Here is a 21,912-nt window from a genome sequence, read left to right on the forward strand (position 1 = left end):
TGGGCTTCAAACCGGTAGTTGTGTAATAAACACAAATCATAATGAAAATAAAGTCATAGAATTCAATAGGTAATAGCTAAACTAAACAGACTAAACTAAACTGGGAATCCCTGCCCTTAGACCCTCCTTCTCGGTGAGGAAAAGCTCCTAAAGAAAACGGGTTCTGGGAAAAAAAAAAGAAGAAACTTTATGGGGCGTACACATGAAGGATGGATCCCCCACAGGATGGACAGGCGATGTACCAGAACCCTTAGAGAAGAATTAGCTTGTCTAACTCTAAAACTACATGTTTGAATAGTCCAGCAGATGGGCTTAAATAAGGTTTCAGTAGGTTGCTGTACCCTATCCCATTCACTTTCAGGTGAAGGCAGGGTTCACCCCGAAGAGGTCGCTGTTCTATTGCAGGGCCAAATCAGTCTAAAATACTCCAGATAATTTGGAACCTTGGTTTATATTAAGTTTGCTTTCATTTTCCCCTAAATGCTTCAATTGTTTTATTTTTCCTGAGTAAAATGTTATTAAAATTTTATTTTAAATTAAAAGGTAAATACTTGTATAGCGCTTTTTTACCTTCCACCTTCTACCTTCCACCCATTCACACACTGATGGCGGCTCCACTGCCAAACACTGGCGCCGACCTTCCACCAGAGGCAAGGTGAGGTTCAGTGCCCATGTGTCGATGAACGCCCATGGGGTTCATCGAAACAAGGCAGGGAATCAAACATTCTATCTTCCAATCAGGGATCGACCGCCCTACCATTGCACCACGGCCAAAATGATATTGAAATGGCTCCCTTTCAATACTGAAAACGATTTTTTCTTTATCCTCAAGGATGCAGAAAACAGACATTTGACTTCTTGTGTAAAACTAACTTTCATGTGAATCTTTGCATTGAATCAGCAGTGAGGAAGGGTGATCTATAGAGGGTTGTTTATTCCCAGACAATCTCAGTTTCTGTTCCTCTCTAATGAGTAGTTAAAATAACGTGTCTCTCAGCACGTTTCTGCCTTTCCCAGCCATTTCTGTACTCAATACTTCTGCTCAAAATTCAACAGCAGCAACCTCTTATGTTTCCTTGAAGTGGTTTGTTCAGCCCTGTGCCGGTGTAATTATGTTGTCCTCCTCTTTGGGGTGTGTCTGTTCTCAAAAATACAGCTGCTTATTTATGCTACCACACCAGCCTCATATCGCCTCTCCTCCTTGAGATGTGGGTCTTCTTGGGTGAGCACATGCCTTCCAAAGTTTCCAACAGTAATAATAAAGTCATCTGTAATAACAAGGTTCAGGACCACCCCTTAATTTCACATTATTTATCTCTTTTTTTAAGGCAAAAGGCCAATGAGAGTCAGGAATACATTCCACTGTCTTAAAATAAATAGAAATGTCTCAGTGTTACAATTAGTCACACACCTAATAATACAATTTTTTTTTTTTTTTTTTGCAAAAATGTCTGCAATTTTTCCCGCAGTGAGATTTAAAAAAAGTATTAAAAACTAAAACCTTATTTATTGATTTATTAAGGTAGTAGAAACCAATTAATGGCAAACAAAAATATATTTTATACAATGCAAATCATGTCAACAGCAAGTTATGCTTTTGATGTATTAATAATATGTGTAAATGACCAGTTTTAAGCATTAGATTGTCAGTAAAAAATGGGGAAAAGATACAAACGAAAAAAAAAAAACTGTTCATTAATGATCAGATTTGAACAAACTAATATTAATTTATTACCTATTAATAATCATTAAAAACATTATCATAAAGATAAGATATGGCCACAAGTAATAAAAAATTACTTCTTTCAATTTCTGAAGGCTTAAGTTTTTTCAAAGAGATTTTAATAAAGGTTAGGGCTACATCTTTTAATTTTTTTTAACTTAGCCAAAAATCTTCAAGAGCACTTCATAATTTATCCATTTTCTTATTTTACAAGTATGACAGCAATCTGTTGACTAATTAAAAACAAATACCTGCAGCTATAAAAACCTTAATACAATATTTACAAAGGAAGATGCTTAAGGAAATTTCTTGACTTGGTTGTAGTTTTAGAAAGTACAAAGTATCCTGAGTTTTGTAAGAAAAAGGTAAAATCCTAAACTTGATGTGAAAAACTGCAAGACTGAAAAGCAGGCCATCTATAGAACTTACAAGCAAAGCTGTTTGTGTATTACTGTACCAGAGTTAGGGAATGACTTTTCCCAGCAGTTATAATTATGAAACAAAACTAGGCCATATTTACTAAATCTTTAATTAGGAATATTTATCATTACTTATGCTCAGCTGTGAAGAACTCTACTTACAGCTACCTTTTTGGATAACAATTTTTGAGGTTGTGTTTGTAAAACTAGTATTGTAAGTTACTTGCATGAAAAGATAATCAAAGGTTTTATAAAGGCAGTATAAAAATGTGTCTTTTTGCTCATTTTCAACTATGACAACAATGATAAACAGACCAGTTTGCCTGCAACAATATTTTTAGATCTTGGTGATGACAATTGTGATGTTGGTAACACAGAGCAGTACTGTGGGTTGAAACAAGTAAAACAAAAACATTTTCAATAGTTTGAAAACATGAGTGACTTGATACTAGATCTTGATGCTGGGTCTATCCGAGGTTTAAATATCAGTAAAAGTAGCCAACATCTGCAGGAAAATATCAGCAAGTCTAAAATGGCAAAAGGTGTTTTTTACATCTTATCAAAATGTTGTTAGTTTCTAAACGGGAGGTAAACAAAAAACAAGTTAATTTTTATTTAGTTAATTCACGATTTGCAAATTACTAATATTTTGACTGACTCCTTACATTTTATTGACCAATTCAAGGAGGTCAAAAAGTGTGCTTATAAACTAGTAGTTTATACTTTAATGACTACTGAGCAACCTGCTGCTCCAGAGCAACTTGTGGCTCTTTTACCCCTTCATTGTGACTCTATGGGTAAATGAAAATGTTTTAAATAAGTAAAATTAAAAAGTAAGTTTATAGTCAAATTAAAAAAATTAAAATAACTCAAACTTAAGTCAACTCATTCACAAACAACTCTGTATCACAAGTCAAATTAAAACATTTTGACAGATTTTCTACAGATCTCCACAGAAAATCAATTGGAGATCAGTTAGTACAACCAGAATCAAGGAGAACCAGATTAAAAGGTAGATTAGCTATATTTGACCAAATTCAAAGATTTTAAGAGTGCCTCATAGTTTGAAAAAACCATTAAGGGTCACCTAATTATCTCTGATTTAATTTGGGTTAGTTAATTGTAAAATAAACAGTAAATGTAAAATAATATGTTTTTATATCACTGCTGACATTTCTCCATCTACTATCACATTTGCTGCAATGAGATGATCCTTTGTGTCACAGAGTGTCCTTTATTTTGAAAGAAAGTCATGTGAACCTCTGTCAAGCTATTTTATCTATAGAGAAACAGCTATTTTCTTTTTATATTTTATTTTTGAAAAAACAAAACAAAACAATAGTAACAATAGACAAATCCATGTCTTATTTTTCTAAAGGGTTAAGTAAGACTTTGTTGCTCTTTCTGGGTTATAGTCAGTAAGAAATCAACCTTAATGTCTTGATAAGTGTTGAAGGTTGCAGACTCCTTGTCTATTGCTGTCGCTTAAGAAGATATGTGTATGACTTTTTACTTCTGCTTAAGTAATTCAATTTTTAAAACCTTTCTATCGTAAGTATATGCTTTTAGATGCGCTCTATCTGCACATGCCTTTTTAATGCTTACTTCTATTATTTGATGCTGTCCTCTTCCCGTTAAATGTCAGTGAGTGCTGCTGACTAACGTGTGTAGGAAGAATCAGTCACAGCCAAGTTAGCGGTCAAGCAGGCGGTTAAAGGCGGCGTATTTGCTGCCACCTAGCGGTCATGTGTGGCATCGTGTTTCCTTGAGGAGGAGGCAACAACCAAAAAAATACCCACATACCATTCCATCGCACCTGTTAAACCAAACCAACGGCTTCTGCAAAACCGTCAATGGACTTCAGTGTGATTTTTTTCCTTCTCCAACCAAACCTTCAGGCTACAAGACCGGAGAGAGGACCTTTGGAGGCTACTGAGAGAAATTAAAAGCAGCAACAGGTAGAGTGTTTTTCAGATACATGTCTAGAGCAGCAACAGCGATTATATTTACAGAGGAGTCTGTGTCCATGTTTACTGCTGAGGAGCCTCTCGTGTGGTTTTCCTAGTTGGACCCGTCCATGCGCTGACGGTCGCGGAGGATCCCTGGATGGTGGCTCAAGCTTTTCTGTAACCTGGGAAGTCGCTGCGTTGCTCATCATGTACGCCCACAGGAGGCAGGTGGGTGATCATTTCTCCTTCATCTCCCTGTATGACAGCTGGATAAGGCTACCTTTAACATTTTAAGGGGACAGTAGAGCTCAAACATTTGTTTCTCCCCTGGTCTGCCAACACCCTCACATAAGAGATCCAAAATATTTTACACATTTGGTAGCAATAAAGATGGATGTGTTTATGTAAGATTAAATGGCTTTTTAATGGTTGGCCTCACCTTTCCCCCTTGTGTGTGGGAGAGTATCACTGCATTTGATTGACAGGCTTTTCACCCAGGTTAGATTTACTTTGTGCTAAAGGGTGAGTCAGGTTCAGCTGTTGTTTTTCTTAGCATTCCTTAACACACCCCCGCATTATAGTTAGACGAGATTCTTTTGCAGGTAGAAAGGGGGATTTTTTAAAAAAAAGAAAGATTAGTCAACAGTTCCATTTGATGCATGGGAATTATTTAAGTCATAAAAATGTAAATGTCTGTCATGTTTTGCGCCCTATTTTACTCTTAAACATTTTTTTTTGTGTTATTGATTGTTTGTTATGTGATAAAGCCCAGCATTGAACTGCTAGAGTTAATGGGAGTGGTGAGAGAAAATGGCAGAGCATCAAAATATAATCCTCCTTCGGTAAGACTTTTTTATATCCAATTTGTCATTGTACAAATATTAGGGTGCCTCTTTACTCTGCACGATTACTTGTTTGAGAACTGCTTGCATTGCTTTATTAATATTGTTGTTTGTTTGCGTCATAGCTCACCTCACTGTCTTGCGACTTTGTCCTGGTGGGCAAAAAAGTCCACAGCCTCAAACAAAGGGAATATATACATGAGCTGGAGAAAAAGAATTTCAAAGTGAAGGTGGGTCCTAAACAACAAAACAAAACTTTTTTTTCTTTTTTTTTTTCAAACGCATTGTTTTAATCAAGTAATTCTTTCTTCTTTTAGGAAATTGAAGATGATAACCTAATTTTCTATGGCGTACAAGCACCTGATGAAATATTTCACAAGTACAGACATCTGCTTAATAATGACCCTAACTGGTACTCAAGTATGTATGTGGTGCCTCCCAGAATAAGGTAAACCTACCCACTGGGCATGGACACATCTATTAGATATCTCAATCATGGCTGTTTAAATGTTTCCAGCTATAGACATGCATCATTTATCTTCATAGAGGCCAATTGCACATCCGTGTCTAGATCTTAGGCAGACGACTTTCCCACAAATATTTTGTTGCAGTCCCATCATGCCTTGCACGTTGTAAACAAGCCCTTTGGGTAGTTTCTTCCTACCAGGCACAAGATTTCTGTTACATAACTAAAAAACATTTATGGCAGATGTTTTCTGGACATCTGAGACAACTCTGTTTTGTTACTCTATGAAAGATCTACAAGTAGTATGGTGCATACAAAGGTCTTCTACACATATACCTGTTGCCATCTAATCTTTGGATATTTTTAGATGTCTATTAAACAACTTTTTTGAACATTTACTTGATCGAATTCAAATTCTGCAGTTTTACATCCATCTAATCATCTTCAAAACCTGCTGAAGCCCTTTTGGGGTCACGGGGTTGCTACTGTTGGGGAAAGGTGGAGTACACCCTGAATAGGTGGCCAGCCTTTTGCATCCTATTTCTGTTGCTATCTGTATTGTTATTTTAAAGCAGGGGTCTGCAATATTTGACGATGAAAGAGCCACATGGGTTAGTTTCTTACTGACCAAATCCCAGTGAGAGCCACAAAGTCCCACTTCTGTTTTTAGACAAGCACATTTCATTTATGTTTCCTTGGTCATTAAGCCCTTCATTTGTAAAATGTTGCTTTAGAATATTTAAATAATTAAGTATAAAGTGTTATATTTGTTTTTATATGCAACAATTTTAACTTATTTTAACAGCAGCACATACAAGTTCCTTTTGAAATAAAATACATCCAAATAACTGTCAAAAAAGATCCTCCTCCTGCTGCAGCAGATTTAATTGAAATAAAACTGCTAGAAAAGCAAAGTCAAAGGTGTTTCTATCATTGTGACATTGATGTGCTGTCATCCTTTTTCTTCTTTTACTATCAAATATGAACAGGATAAAACTTTTTTTTTAATCTATACATGTAAATACAATTCTATACTTTGCCTCTGAACAGCAGTTGTTGTGCAGCAAAAGATAAGAAAATGTGCTTTAAGGTTATTCTAATAATAAACCGCTCAGACAATAGATGAAAACTTTTACTATAGCTTTGTTCAGTTATATGTTGAAAATTTTAACATAACTAAGAAGACCTAATAAACTTAAACAAATGAACCAAAACTACAAACCTATGTTTTATTCCAATAGTTATCATTTTTCTTCAAAGCCAAAGAGCCACAATGGAGGGTTGCAGACTCCTGTTTTAGGGGGTTGAGTTTTCATTTGTTGAAAAATTAAGATGTGCTGTTTGGGTTTTGGCTGCACGGTGGCACAATGGTGTGGGCTCTTGCCTCACAGAATGCATGGGTTTTCCCACCGTCCAAAAACATGCATCATCAAGTGGTTACTCTAAAATTTTCCCTAGGTGTGAATGTGAGTGTGCATGGGCATGTGACTTGAGGACTGGCGACCTAGCCATTTTCTCCCTGCAAAAGGGAAAAACTGGTTTACAACATGAAAATGAAATGAATGAATGTTTGGATTCTAGTAAAATAACATGATGTTCACACATGAAATTGCACTTATATGTTAGATTGTCATTCTGATTCAAGTTTCTGAGCCCATTAAACCTCAGGTAGATATTAGTTGAAATGTTTGATACTTCTTGGAAGGTAGATTTTACTACACGGTGGCGTAGTGGTGAGCCTTGGTTGCCTTACAGTGAGAAGACACCAGTTCAAATCCCAGCTGGGAAACGTACATGTGCAAGTTTTCTCCAGCTTCCTCCCAACTCTGTTTCATATGGATTAATTGGTGTCTTTAATTTGCCCACGTGTGAGTGTATGGCCTTGTTGGGTGTACTCCACCTTTGTCCAGTAGTAACTGAGATGGCACCAACAACTCTGTGACCTCAAAAGGGATTCAGAATATTCTGAAGGTGTATAGATCGATGTAAAATTGCAGTATTTATTATACATCTAGGGTGAGTGTTTAAAAATACACAAAGATTAGATGGGTAAAGGTGGATGTGTAGGAGGCCTCTTAATGCAGATATCTTTCAAAACACTATTGGTAGAGTTGTAATAAAGTAGCATAGCAAGACTTGTCTAAGATGTCCAGTGGACATCCACAATAGATGTTTATGAGTTATCTAATAGACATATTGTGCCCAGTGGGCAGAGCTTTTACATTTTCCTAACACTCAATCTCTGCTGTTTTCTCAAAGTTCTACAAGAGAAAAAAGTAATGATTTTATTTACTCAAGAGTTCATTGTTGATTGATGATCGTTCAATTAAAAAGAACAAAGCTCTTTAGGAATCCACTGAATTTGTGACATTTATTATCCCATCAGCTATGAGTTCAACTTTATAAGTGAAGCCTGTCTGTGTTTCAGGTTAATGATAGTCCACTTCGTCTTGAATCACACCGAAAGCAGATCAGGAGGTGTGATAGAACTATTTCAAATCCAAATCCCTCGGTTTAAACTGTGTTCTAAATGTCCTGTCATCTGTTCTCTTCACAGAAAGTCTCCGGTGTCTTTTAAATAATAAAGTTTTTGAAGCAAAGTTCTGCTTACACGAGGTAGAACTCATTCTCTTTGCAGGATGATCATTCTTGAAAACTAAAATATGCATGCTCTCCAAAACAGGTTTGGCTGGCCGAGACTGGAGCCTGATAAAAATTGGCGACAGAAAAACATTTTATAAACTTTGTAAAAATGTCTGTATTGATTTAGCTAGTAGGATTCCTTAAAAAGAGATTTTTCACACATTTTTTGACAATCAAATTTTGTTAAGGAAATATTTTACACAAAAATTAAGAACAAATAAGCGTCTATTCTTAACACTTCTAAAACAACACAGTGGTATTGCAAACAATAAACTGTTCCCAAACAAAATATTTGTTTTAGTAGCGGCAATAATAGTCATATGAACAGTGAGTCATTCAGTACATGCAGTAGCTGGGCATGGGTGACAGCATGCAGTGATACATATACTACCACACAAGCATTAACATCCTTGTCCTTCTGCTCTATGAACACATACAGAACCAATTAAATGTATATTCAAATATTATTGTGATATCAGGCCATACTAATTTTGCACGCTCTCAGTTGTGTGAAATCAGATGAGGTAATTTATTTTAAAAAGACTGACACCAGCTTAAAAGAAAAGTCAATGCTTGTCGTGTGCCTCTGCTTTCAGAAAAAGAGACAAAGACAGCTGCAGAAGTCCTGGGCACGATGGACTGCCTGTCTCAAAGGACAACCCATTACTGATATCAGGTATAGAATGCAGTACAACAGTCCGTTCAGTTTTCATATTTTTACAGTATCAGGTAACTTTTTTTTTGGGGGGGAGAGGGAATGTATTGATACTAAATACTGCTATGCAAACAGAGTCTCAGGCACAAGAGTTTAATTTCCTTCTGTTATCTGCAGCTTTGTCTGGACTTCATTGTAAACTTTTTCTTGAAAGGTATACCAGCAAAAAGCATTTTCACAGATTGACTGGGTAATAGAACTGGACTGAGCGAGTGTGACATCACCCATAGAAAATACCTTTCTTCCAGCTCCAGTGAAATTGAACTAAGCAGTTACCATTTTTTCGCAACACAGATATCTCCATGTTGGAGCCAGAAGCAAGTAAACAGGGATTACTGTCAATCAAATATTTCAAACATTTGAGGTGGGGGCCAGCAGGGACCATGTGCTTTTACTGAGGCTTCTGATTGGTCAGTTTATAACTTAAATAATTGCCAATAAAGAAAAAACAAAACGGAAAAAACATTTGGATTAGCAAGAGCATTCAAAAAAAGGTACCTGAGCAAAAATTGTTATTCTGACAAATAAATTGACTGAGTAATGTTTATTTCTCAATAGAAGACTATGGGATGTTGGCCAGTGGGTACTTCCTATTTGGACCACCAGGGGTGAGGGATCACTCAGTTCAGTTCACGTGTACAGTCAACGCTCTCACATTAGGATGGTCTTGGGGACACACTTCAAGTAGGCTTTGGCCAGACAAACAATCAACTTGAGAAGTAAAAAAACACACAAAGACGAAAAACCAGCTAATCACTAATCTTTTAAATTAAATATATTTATAGGTCCCCCTCAGGCTCTTCTTCCATATTTATAGCTAAGATCTTTGTATTTTTAAAGCACAGTGCTTGATCTGAAGCAACTATTGAGGAAGTTCTAGTATTTAAGTGCCTCCAATCTATGCCTGCCATTTACTGAAGCAGTAGTTGGTGAATTGATGTTAAAAATATTGTTTAAAGTCAATTACTAGTGTACAGAATTTGCTTGTATTGTTTTTTTTTTTTTTGTACTCTATTCGCCTCATTACATTTGTGTTTGACCCATTAATTTGCCTGATCTCCACTGGACCGTATACATTTTTTTTTACATTTAATTGGTGCTACCAGGTGTGAATGTGAGTGTGCATTGGTGTGTCATTGTGGCCCTGCGACAGACTGTCCAGGATGTCCCCTGCCTTTGCCAACATGTGGCTGGGATTGGCTCCAGCAAAGTGGCTGGGATTGGCTCCAGCAAAGTGGCTGGGATTGGCTCCGGTAGCCCCATGACCCTGAAAGGGACAAAACGGTTAAGAAGATGAATGAATGAATGGTACTACAAGAGGTCTGTTACTGTTTCTATGGCCAACATTTGAGCTGATCTATGTTTTTGTGCATCTGTAGGAAAATAAGACACAAAAAAGGAGGTGATCTGAGGTCATTCAATCAGCAATAGTGCAAACAAGGAGAGGTGAACCTTGAGGCTAAAGAAAACCAGAAAAGTTGCTTCATAGAAACGTGAATGCCAGAAACCCTTCTGTGTAACATTCATTTTTCCTATTTTTTTAAAAAAGTAAATCATTACAATAAACCTCAACCTAAAATGGGCTTAAAACAAAATACTGAACATATTTTAGTGCAAAAAACTGAAAAACTTGTCAAAACAATCATCACAAAAAATGGTCACATCTAATATTGACAAAACTTTTTTTAAACATTCTATTCCAACTTTTTTTATTGAGTTTTTAAAACACATTAACAAACAGAGCATATTTTCAAAAGGTAAGCGCATTCGAACGACAATACAGCTCTGTGTTTCCCCATATTCCTCCCAACCCAAACACAGAACATTCCCATATCCAGGTCATGCGTATTCACACTCTTTCACACACGCACACATATAATAATAATAGAGATCCAGTCTCTACTTAGGTGAACATATACAAGCACGCACACACACACACACACACACACACACACGCACAATTAAATAAATTAAATAAAAAAAATAAAGCAGAAAAAAAGGGGGGGTTATTTGTATGATTATTGAATTTAAATGCTTACATCTAAAGGGAGAACAAAACAAAAATTTGATAAGATAATGATGATAAGATAAGATGAATAGACACTGAGAAAAAAAAGGAGCAATAATAAAAATTGTAGGGGGGCGGGGGGTCAGTCAGTTTCTGCCTCTGGGAGTAATGTTAGTGTTTCTGTCTGTGATAAAAATGGATGCCATGTCTCTTTAAACTTTGAGATCCTTTGAGTGAGAACCTCAGCTTTTCAAGTTTCAGGTTAAATAGCACCTCCTTTACCCAATAGTCATGTGAGGGGGGATCAGAGAGTTTCCGTCTAAGCAGAATCAATCGTCTGGCCAACAAGGTAGTGAGTGCCAGAGCACGTGTGCAAGGTCCAGAGAGATTCATATCAACCGCAAAACCAAACCAAAGATAGTGGACACTGGATTAGGCAGTAGCGTCGTTCCATATGCCTGGCTGAGCATGTTAAAAACATGTGTCCAGAAACTTCTTAATTTGGAACAGGCCCAAAACATATGGGTATGGTTTGCTGGCGAGTGTCCACAACGGTTGCACTTATTAGAGACGGACGTATAAATTCTGGATAGTTTTGCATTTGTGTAATGTGTCCTGTAAAATACTTTGCACTGGATCAAGGCATGTTGGGCACATATAGAAGACAAATGTATTAACTTTAAGACTGTGTCCCATTGTTGTTCAGACAAAGTCACCTGTAATTCCTCTTCCCAGGTGGTTTTCATGTAGGAAATTGACCTACTGACTATTGTATCAATCATTTCAGTTAGAACTGAAATACTGTACAATGCTTCTGCTGTGGGTCCACCTCCAATAAGGTATCTAGAAAAGTTTTGGGGGGGCGGTTAGGGTAATGAGGGAATCGTTCACAAAATCATTTGCCTGGAGGAAACGGAATAAATGTGAGTTAGGCAAGTTATACCTGGCTGAAAGATTAGCAAAGGTTGGGAAGATATTATTGGTATATAGCTCCTTGACTTTGTTAAGTCCTTTTTTATGCCAAATTTTAAATACCGCATCAGTGACGGAGGGGGCGAAATTACAATTCTTTAGTAGGGGAGATATTATTGAAGGACCATGTAGACCAAAATGTTTTCTGAATTTTCTCCAGATGGCAACCGTTTCCTTTACAATGATATTGTCTTTAACAAGAGATACAGTAATGTCGCTGGAAATTGTGAGCAGAGACCTGAGGGCAGTGAGTAAGGACCAGGGGCCTCATTTATAAACGTTGCGTACGCACAAAAGAAGGCGTACGCCACTCTCTACGCAATAGTTGAGATTTATAAAAAGCAAACTTGACGGGAAAATGTGCGGTCCTTCACGCAAACTCTGACCCAGGCGTACGCACAAAAACGGGTGAAATTAGAAACGGCAACACCATCAGCAGACGGAAGAAACACGTGAAAGTGAAAATGACAATACTGCCTCTGATAAATAACATGAAGACTTCACAAAGCAAGTCTTACAATTAACAGCCTACACGAAGACCCGTTTGATCGCTCAGCAGTGAAAAAAAAAAATCTAACGAAAATTACAACAGAAATTCAAATGAACACTTATTTACGGAGCCCGCCGGGTGCAAGTGGTTATAAAGGGAAAAAAATCTGATAAACTGTGCGCACAGATTACTAAAGGGTGCCCACGGATTAGTAAAGCGTGCGCACGGATTACTAATTGCAATGTTGTTGCATTAAGATACAGTGAGGATGAATGATGGCTTTAAAACTTCTGGTGAATTTCAAACAGTAAAGTAGTACAGAAATTCCACAAAGTCACTAGCATGCGTTGTTTTTGATGAAATCCCTTTGTGCATTACATTTCACATCAGTTTGTCTGATAGATGTTTGCATGTTGGGAGCCTTTGAGAAAACATTTGGGTCACAGGAGAGGATGTAAGGCTGGAAGACTTTGAATGGATTGTGGTGAAGAATCCAAAACAATCCAATCCAATATATTTTGTTTGTCATAAAATTTAAATTTGGAAAGTTACATTATTGCTTTGACTTTGTAAATGCTCTCTTTCTAATCCATCCATCACTCCATTTTCTCAACCTATTTTATCCCTTACAAGGTCACTAGGCTCCGTCTTTCTAATGTCGGAATATTTCTTTGTCAGGGACTACTTTGGAGAAAAGGTGGCCTTGTATTTCCTGTGGCTGGGCTGGTACACATATCTCCTGGTGCCTCCTGCAGTCATTGGAGTCATCGTCTTTCTGTACGGTCTCAGTTTTTTCAGCTCTTCACCCCTCCTGTAAGTATTTTCTAAAAGTTAAGCCATGCTGAAACATTCTTTGTGTAATAAATCCACTCTTGCTTTTCTTCTTAATAGAACAGAGGTTTGCAATGCAGACATAGTCATGTGTCCACTTTGTGACACGGGTTGCAAAGTGTGGAGGCTCTCAGATACATGCACTTATGCTAAGGTACAACCAAACATTAGAAAAGTAAATACTCAATCGCTCAACATTTTTGCTTTTGATATTAATGCAGATTTTGTTTCTGCCCACAGATAACCCTGCTGTTCGACAATGAAGGCACGGTGTTCTTTGCGATGGTCATGGCAATATGGAGTGAGTTTGTTTACACCTCCATTTCAAACTTTTGTAATTTTGCATATTTAAAACTCAAGTGCCTTTTATAATATTTTAATCTGGTTTAAAATTCAGTTCAACACTGTTATCTTTTTACATAAACTCAGTTGTCATTGCAGGTCACAACTCTACTCAGTTCTCAATTTGCCTCAGTTTAACTTTTGTTTTAAGGGCCAGTACATTGACTGTAAAACTAATAAACAGCTCATGCCCTCCCTGCTGGTGTTACCAAATAGGAAGTACCATTGCTTCCTGATACGTGTGCCGCCACGTTGAAACTAGTCGACAGTGATCGGTCCGAGTCGCTCTGAGTCATCGTATCTATGGCAACTACTGTCGCCACTCTGTTCAATCACTGTCGACTGGTGTCAACATGGCGGCGCCTGTATCAGGAAAAAGGGGTGAGGGCTTTTGCCTCATTTCGTGAGAGCCGGAGCTAAGGCATTTTCTATGTATGGGTGATGTCACAGCTCAATTTGTCCATTGACAGCAATGACAAGGAAATATAACCAACAGAACCTGTTCATCAAGGCATTTTATCAGCCTGGGCCATCTGGTTTTGGTGGAGTTTATGCACTAGTTTACAAAAAGTTGTAATCCCGGTTTTAAAAAAGCAATACACGCACAGCACATAATCTTGTTGATAAGAGCACTGGAAATTAAAAGGGAACTCAGTTCTTGTGGAGGTATTTTGCTGGGTCCAGTTTTAAGAGTGTAAATTTAGGCATATATACTGTATTCTAGAGGTTAAAATACATTCAAACGTTTGAATAGAAAAAATTAAAGAACTGTAAAAGTTCAGTTAAGGTTATATTTCCTGAAAATATGGAAATAAATTAAAAGGTCTCAAATGTTTTTGATTCTATTATTCATATTTTCTTTTCAAGGTATATTATTATTGTTTTACTTTATGAAACATATTGTGAAACTAAATTTAATGATGATAAGTAGAGGGTGAAGTTTAATCCCATTGGATTTACATTTAAAATGCTACATTAAATTCTAATTTTTTTATTAATTATTCAGTTGAATGTAATGAAACAACTGAAACAGTTTCTATACAAAAATAATAGTTTAAAATTAGTTTTAGTAAAATAAATGTTTGCTTTCACAGGTTAAAAGGTTAAACAAATGTGAGCATCTTTAAGCCTAATAATGTCTAGTAGATTCAAGTGAACAGCTGTGGTTCAAGTGTAGACCCTTAAAGAAAACCATGGCCAACCCCAAGGTGTTCATGGCCAAGGTGTGGCTGGAGCCTTTTCCAGATCAAGACTGCATCCAAGAGAGGGGGCTCTTTTTTTACAGGGCCATGCAGACAGAAATCATACAAATCCTGTCTACAGACAAAATCAGTTAACCCCCGAGAAAACTCAAACAAACATGTTCACGCACATTTTTTACAGTATAAGAAACAGCCTTCAGTAGAAGGTTCCATCATCTCACCCAGAATCAATCTCTTCTACCTAACAGCCACGCTTTTTTTGGAGTTCTGGAAGAGAAACCGAGCTTCGTATATGTGCGAATGGAGAGTGTCTGACTGGAACCAGGATGAGGTACGCCCCCATTACTATGACCAACTTTAGCTGAACTTGATATTCCTCAAATGAATTTTCTGCTGTGTTTTTCTCCACTTTCAAATCCAATTACAGGAGGAGCTGATTCTGGAGATTCTTAATAATCCTGAGTGTGAAAGAAAACTATTTCAGCACTCTTACTCACACAGCCTCCTGATTTTACTCTGTGTTGCTGTTATGGTGAGAAATGTCTTCTCCCTTTGCTTAAAGTGTGTAGCAAATGAGAGTAGAAAAGCAAGAACAGAAAAAAACACCAGTTTATGTTCCCACAGATGCTGGTGATCATTGGCTTGACAACTGCACTGGTGGTGTTCAGGGTAATGGTTTCAAGCATTTTGGCCCAGGAATCATGGGAGTTTATGAGCCATCACTCAAACATCGGCGCAATGATGCTCGGTGCTTTCCTCCATTACATCCTCATCACTGTCATGACAAAGGTAATCTATCTTTAAAACTGGATCTGTGTTTAGCTATATCATTTGTGAGGCTGAGCATGTGTGTTTGTTTACAGGTCAACAGAATTGTAGCCATGAAGCTCTCTGACAAAGGTACGTTTAGACTTGTGTCATCAGTTATCAGGACAATTAGAACAGATAAGTTATATAAGAACAATTTAATGGTGTATACCTAAAACATACTCCGAACAGCATATTAGCAAAGCTGATTCTGTGTCCATTTACACAAACATTAGAACTTGAGGACAGGTCCCCAAACATTGTTTCCCCACTTTAGTACTAACCCAGATATCTCTACTTTACGTGTTATTAGAAAATATTTTTTTGGTTTATTATATCAGGTGTGCGTGGGAGTGTGTTTGTGTGGGAGGGGTGCATTTTATTTGTTATACAATATTAGGGCATTGTATGTTTCGTAAATTAGATTAGATTAGATTAGATTAGATTAGATTAGATTAGATTAGATTAGATTAGATTAGATTAGATTAGATTAGATTAGATTAGATTAGATTAGATTAGATTAGATTAGATTAGATTAGATTTGGAAATGCCCGTACATGCTGTGATAAAAACAAATATTTGTGAGAAGAGAGACTCTTTGAGAAAGTACAGGCTTCAATAAATGATACTTGCATTTACAATTTTTCACAAAACTGATAGAAACTAAGGAGGACTGAATTGAACTTTCATTATTTGGTTGATTTATTAAAAACATGGAAAATTAGGATCCTGTTGTAATTTGGTAAACAAATTAACCCTTGCGACATATCATGACATAATCCGCCCTGTTACACTTATGCAAAGCCATCTATCTTATTTTGGTTTTATTGAAGATTTGGTTTAACACTTGAATTCACCACAACTATACTTTATATCTGATTGATTCAGAGAGTTTGTCAGATTGTTGGCAGTAGTTTTAAATTACCCTATTGCATGCTGCAGTTCTGATTTTATTGTCTAATTTGAGGACCCAAAATGACTTTTCTGTAATATACTGATGTTGAGTCGCCAAACACTGAAATGACTTCTTTCTTTGTCAGAGAGAACAAGGTCCTTCTCTGCAAGAGAGAATAGCTTCACTGTTAAGATGTTCACCTTCCAGTTTTTCACCTATTTCACTTCCCTTTTCTATGTTGCATTTTTACTTGGGAGGTAAGAAGTTGTTTTATCTCCTTCATGGAACTTTTCAAACCTTCTCCTTTGCCTTTGTTGACTTTAAGTTTTCTCTCCAACTCCAACTCTCACTGTGCTTTTGTTGATCCGTACAGAATAAATGGCCATCCTGGAGATTACGTTCGGCTCGCAGGGGCATGGAGGCTTGAAGAAGTGAGCAATAGATATTATTCTAAACAGATAATAAATAAGGAATTATCCATACTACATTGATATATTTATATAAATCTGATATTTAGCTGTATGCTTTACTGTTGAATGGGATTTTTTTTCTTTTCCAAACAGTTTTTTAAGTCCCTTTCCAATCATCTTTTGATCTATTTTTAAAGCGTTTCCACTGGTCTTTTAATTATGATTATGCAATTTTTCTGCAAAATCAAAATACCTGTGTCCTTTTCTACAAACATTTTCCAACCTCATTTTTTCACCGGTTACTGAGTCACATCGATTTGAATAAAGGAAAACTCAGAAACACAGTTTTAATCTAAATTTTTTATATCAGTGCTCCACCATGAAAAAGAGTGGCATTTAATTCAAAGGTTGTAAACAGTTTGCTGTTTTGTTCAGTGTCACCCTAGTGGATGCCTGACTGACCTGTTCATCCAAATGACATTTATTATGGTATTGAAGCAAATCATCGGCAATGTGTTTGAGTTTGCTGGCCCGTAAGTACTGATAATCTGACCAAGGATATGCAGGATTAACAGTGTTGGCCTCATCTTATTAAATCTTTTGGTTTCATCAGATGGTTGTGCAGGTTTTTGAAGAAGAAAAAAATCCCCAAGTTGCAGAGGAAATGCCAAGCCTGCTACTTAAAAGAGGATTCAGATATGGGAAGAAATGAAATGTGCGACTACTGCAAACATCGTGATTGGGTCAAAAACCATCAGCTCAGCGAAGTTGATTCTTTCAGCCTGTTCAATGAATTTTTGGAGATGGGTATGAGCTGACAACTTTGCAATCTCCAAATATAAATATTAAGGTGCTTTTGAGCCATTACAGTGAACAGAAAATGTATCATATCTGTCCTTAGTGATCCAGTTCAGCTTCACCACCATATTTGTGGCAGCCTTTCCCCTTGCTCCTCTGCTGGCTCTTATAAATAATATAATTGAAATTCGCTTGGATGCCATTAAGATGGTGACTCTGGAGCGCAGGATTGTTCCCAAGAAAACCAACGACATCGGTGAGGAAATGTGCTGACTTGAATTATTTGTGTTTGCATGCATATTAGATATTATGCATACTACGGTACATAAAAAAGGGTCTGGTCTGTTTTTAGCCTCTGATTATCTGATAGGGTGAAAACTAAAACAGCTCTGAAAATGTTTGATGCATTGCTGGCTTCTCCTCAGGTGTATGGATCAATATATTGGAGGTTATTGGTGTCTTAGCTGTCATTGCAAACGGACTGGTGATTGGCATTTCCTCAGACTTCATCCCTCGACTTGTGTACCACTACTATTACGGCCCATGTGCCAATGGTAACGGAACTAACACACAGTAAGGATGTTCATTAGTTGGAGATTAATGGCATTTAGCTAATTCTTGGGCAGCACATTTGTGAAGACTTTCTGCATTCTTTTTCAGTTGCATGGCTGGTTACATCAACAACAGCCTCTCCATTGCATCACTGGGCGATGGCAAGGCTAAGATTTCTCCAAGTCAGATGGTCACTTCCACGGGCCTAAATGTCACTTCATGCAGGTTTGCACCTTCAATTTTTACAGTTGAAGACACAAATCTGACTTTGGAATAAAAATTAGACAAAACTTTCAAATATACAGAATCAAAACATGTCCGTTGTGATTTGAAGTTAAAACTTCTACTATACTTCTAAATTGGATATTAAAAAAACAAAAACAAAGTACCTCTTAAAATAAAATGGCTGCTGGGGCAGAAAAAAACAAGGAAAGTAAGAAAGAAAGAAAACATTTAAAAAATGTTTTAAAGATTAAATATTTTCCAAAGATCGCTTTAAGTAAAAAGTAATTGTCAGAAGTACAGATGACAAAAATGTTGTCTTCATTAACTCATGGTTCTAATAATTGATTTCATAAAATATTATCAATAAACCTTATCATATTGGAAAGCTATATTATCTGTAATTCTGCACACAAACTTTACTTTTGAGGATTAATCTGCCAAACGTTCATTAAAGGATACAAATGAATAAATCAGAGCAATCAATTTCTAAGCCTGCTTAATCGCTTTTGAGGCCATGAGGTAGCTGGAGTCAATCCCAGCTACTGTTGGACAGCGGTGGGATACACCCTGGATGGATCGCCAGTCCATCGCAAGGCACTCTGTCACATATTTCTGTTCACTTATTAATTCAAATTGTTTTTTTGGCAGTTACATACTCCTGCCAGTAGGGGATGCTGCAGCCCCTTGTCGTCCACTTTGTATTTTCTCAAGATGTAACTCACAAAACAAATCAAATTGAACTTGATTGATTATTTATGAAGTACTTTTAAGATTACAGTAATGCAAAGTGCTTTACAGAGTTAAATACAAACCAAAATGAAATGATAAAAAAAACAGTATTCTCTCAACCCTCCTGTCATCCCACAACCAACACAATGAAACATAAAACGACATGACAACACTCACTTGGAAATAGCTTGAGTATTAACTGTTTATTGTTCTTTAAATTGTCTTTCTGAGAAACAATGAAAGCCTAAGTTTCTATTAACCCTTAACAACCCTACCAATACAAAATCATTCATTTTTTAGCTGCTTAATGCCTTACTCAACGTTTTTTAAAATTTGTTTTGTAAGTATGCTTGACCGTTTGTTTGAAAAGGCAGATAAGAGGTTTAAGCTCTGTTTCTTGGTAAGCAGGTTATTCAGGTTTACCACCACTTTTCTCTACTGCTGACTAGTTTTCATATTTATGACTAGATACAGTTATTATACATTATTGTCTGTGTAGAAAAAGTGTCCTCAAAACGTTTTGTGTATTATTTTATTCCTTAACATAAAAAGAAATCACGTTATACATTTGTGATTGATTTTTTATATAAAAAACAACCAAACAACAAAAACATTCTCCCTGAATAATTTTTCCATATTTTCTGTCAAGGTTGGAAAGAACTAAAAGCTTTCCTAGTGTGGTGATGGAGCAATTGTTTTATGGCAAATGTGTGATGCTGAACTGTCACCTCACTATTCCTCTTTAAAAGCCCTGAGTGCAGATGGCCCTCACAGTTTTCACCTTCATTCTGATATTTGAAAGAATTACTGATAACGGCCTGCTCCTCTTCACAGCTACAAAGATTACAGGGACAGTGATTACAACCGTACTCCTCAGTTCTGGCTCATTTTAGCCGTGCGCTTTGCCTTTGTCATCCTTTTTGAGGTAAGACCTTATAAAAGCAGCATGTTCCTATCTGTTTTTATAGTCTCTGGAGTATGACCTCCTAAAAAATGTCCAATTTGACATTTTTTCTTAGGTTGCAAAAATGAAGTAACCCTTTGTTTTTTTGCATTGCTCACTCTGTCCTCTCTGGTTGCAGCATGTTTTACTCATATGCAGGTTCATTGCAGCACGGTTTATACCAAGTGCTCCCATGGATGTGAAAAACTCAAAACTCTCTGATGAATTTGTCAAGTTAAAAGAGAAACTAAAGTAAGTATTTAACTCTGCATAATATATTATGCAAATTTTATTTGCATAATATATGTTTTAGTTGCATAATATACAAATAAAACTGAATAGAAGCTATTTTAATTCTGTCATTCAAAGTAAATTTACCTTGCCATATAGAACTGAATTTCGTCTGAGCCTGTTTTTAAAAATTAATTCACATTTTAAGCAAATATCCAGGTAAATACTGTTGTATAAATGTGAATCATCTCTGTTCTAATACCTATAAATTAAAAAGATGAAATATGTCCTGCAGGTCTTTTGAACAACATCCAAAAGTGGGTCACAGTTTACCCTGAAAACTCTACGCTTTTGTCAGTTGGGATTCACACCATCAGAGCTTTAACCCCATCATTAACACCACGAAGAGTTCAAATGTTGGACATTTTTTCTTTTCTAAATTTGAACTGTCATATGTGAAGACCTTGCTGAATGGATTTATATAAAGGAAATGCTGATGATAGAACTTTATTTCTTATTCAAATGTGTGTACAGACTGACTTCAATGATCGTGCCCTATGAGTTGTTTTTTTTTTTTTAACAGATAAAGCATTGTAGTTGGTTCCATCTTTGTGAGCCATAATAAAGTGTTTTATTGAAAGCATAAAGCTAATTTATACTCTTGCTACTGCAAACTGACTGCTGATTGTCTTAAATTGCTCTACACTGTAAAGGGAAAGTGCTGTGATGCCTGATGCTGTTTTGTTACTGAAAATTATTTGCAATCTTGTATTTTATATTAGTGAATAAATGAAGTCCCTGTGAATAAAAACGGTTTTAGAATGTGTCTTTATCAGAGGGTATTTGGGAGATGTGCTGCTGAGAAGTTCCATCTTCTTGGTCTTTATTACCAGTAAGGCTTTTTAATGGAAGCTCTAAATCACATAATAAAGAAGTTTGCTATAGCCTGCAGTTTAGTCCTCAATGTTAGAGTTCTAAGTTTAGTGTTTAAAATATGTCCAATATAAAACAAAGATATCTTTTGTGAACACGCATGGTCACAGCAGGATGACAGTAATTTAGTTTCATTTTGACTTAGTGGTCATATTCTGCATGTTTGTTTAAACAGAATTTTTTTGTCTATTTTTCAATACATATGATGATGATGATGATGATGATTATTATTATTATTATTATTGTTGTTGTCATTTCATCTGACGAGGAAATTGATGAGAAACAGATGCCATGAAGCTAGGGTATGGAAGCGATTATGTAGCATAAATAAAAAGCAAAGTCTAAACCAGAAATGCTTTTTCATTTTCAAAATGACAGCAAATTCACCGCAAAGCTGCAAATAAATGTGTAAATATCTGGGAATCAGTCTTTATTTTGTTCTGGACACCACTGGAAACACAAATTCATATGATGGTTTTTCAGATCGCAGCAGCATTTCCGCCTTCAGCGATCGTCGGGAGCTTCGCGCTCTGCTATGCGAAGGCAGCTGGCGGTCCAAAGAAAAAAGCTTGTCTGCGGTGCGTCAGGAGGAGGATCGCAGAAGGCGGACATGCTGCTATGTATTCCTGAGAAGCTGTGGAAACTCATCAGAAGTTCACACAGTCTGCTCCTGGTGCGTGTGTGTGCGTCAGTCAGCAGCCGGACACACGGAGAAAGCAGTGACGTCATCGCCCCGCCTCCTCTCTGCTAATGCTTATTCGAAATGAATATTGTGACAAGGTGCGCG

General features: G+C 36.7%; 1 protein-coding gene across 1 annotated transcript; it reads left to right on the top strand.

Moving 5' to 3' along the window:
* The first annotated feature begins 3,887 nt into the window (after window positions 1–3,887).
* Window positions 3,888–21,003, top strand: LOC101164886 (anoctamin-9). The gene is made up of 25 exons (XM_011476033.3): window positions 3,888–4,100; window positions 4,208–4,319; window positions 4,859–4,933; window positions 5,059–5,163; window positions 5,251–5,381; window positions 7,828–7,877; window positions 7,957–8,015; window positions 8,639–8,718; window positions 12,906–13,040; window positions 13,119–13,212; window positions 13,299–13,359; window positions 14,851–14,933; window positions 15,030–15,134; window positions 15,227–15,391; window positions 15,466–15,502; window positions 16,450–16,561; window positions 16,678–16,735; window positions 17,150–17,247; window positions 17,328–17,521; window positions 17,616–17,768; window positions 17,938–18,085; window positions 18,173–18,289; window positions 19,853–19,943; window positions 20,101–20,213; window positions 20,488–21,003. The coding sequence occupies exons 2-25, from the start codon at window positions 4,299–4,301 to the stop codon at window positions 20,528–20,530; spliced, it is 2,328 nt and encodes a 775-aa protein (XP_011474335.1). The 5' UTR covers window positions 3,888–4,100; window positions 4,208–4,298; the 3' UTR covers window positions 20,531–21,003.
* The last annotated feature ends 909 nt before the right edge of the window (window positions 21,004–21,912 follow it).

This window comes from Oryzias latipes, chromosome 6, assembly GCF_002234675.1.
Source record: "Oryzias latipes chromosome 6, ASM223467v1".
In the NCBI taxonomy this organism is placed as follows: Eukaryota; Metazoa; Chordata; class Actinopteri; order Beloniformes; family Adrianichthyidae; genus Oryzias; species Oryzias latipes.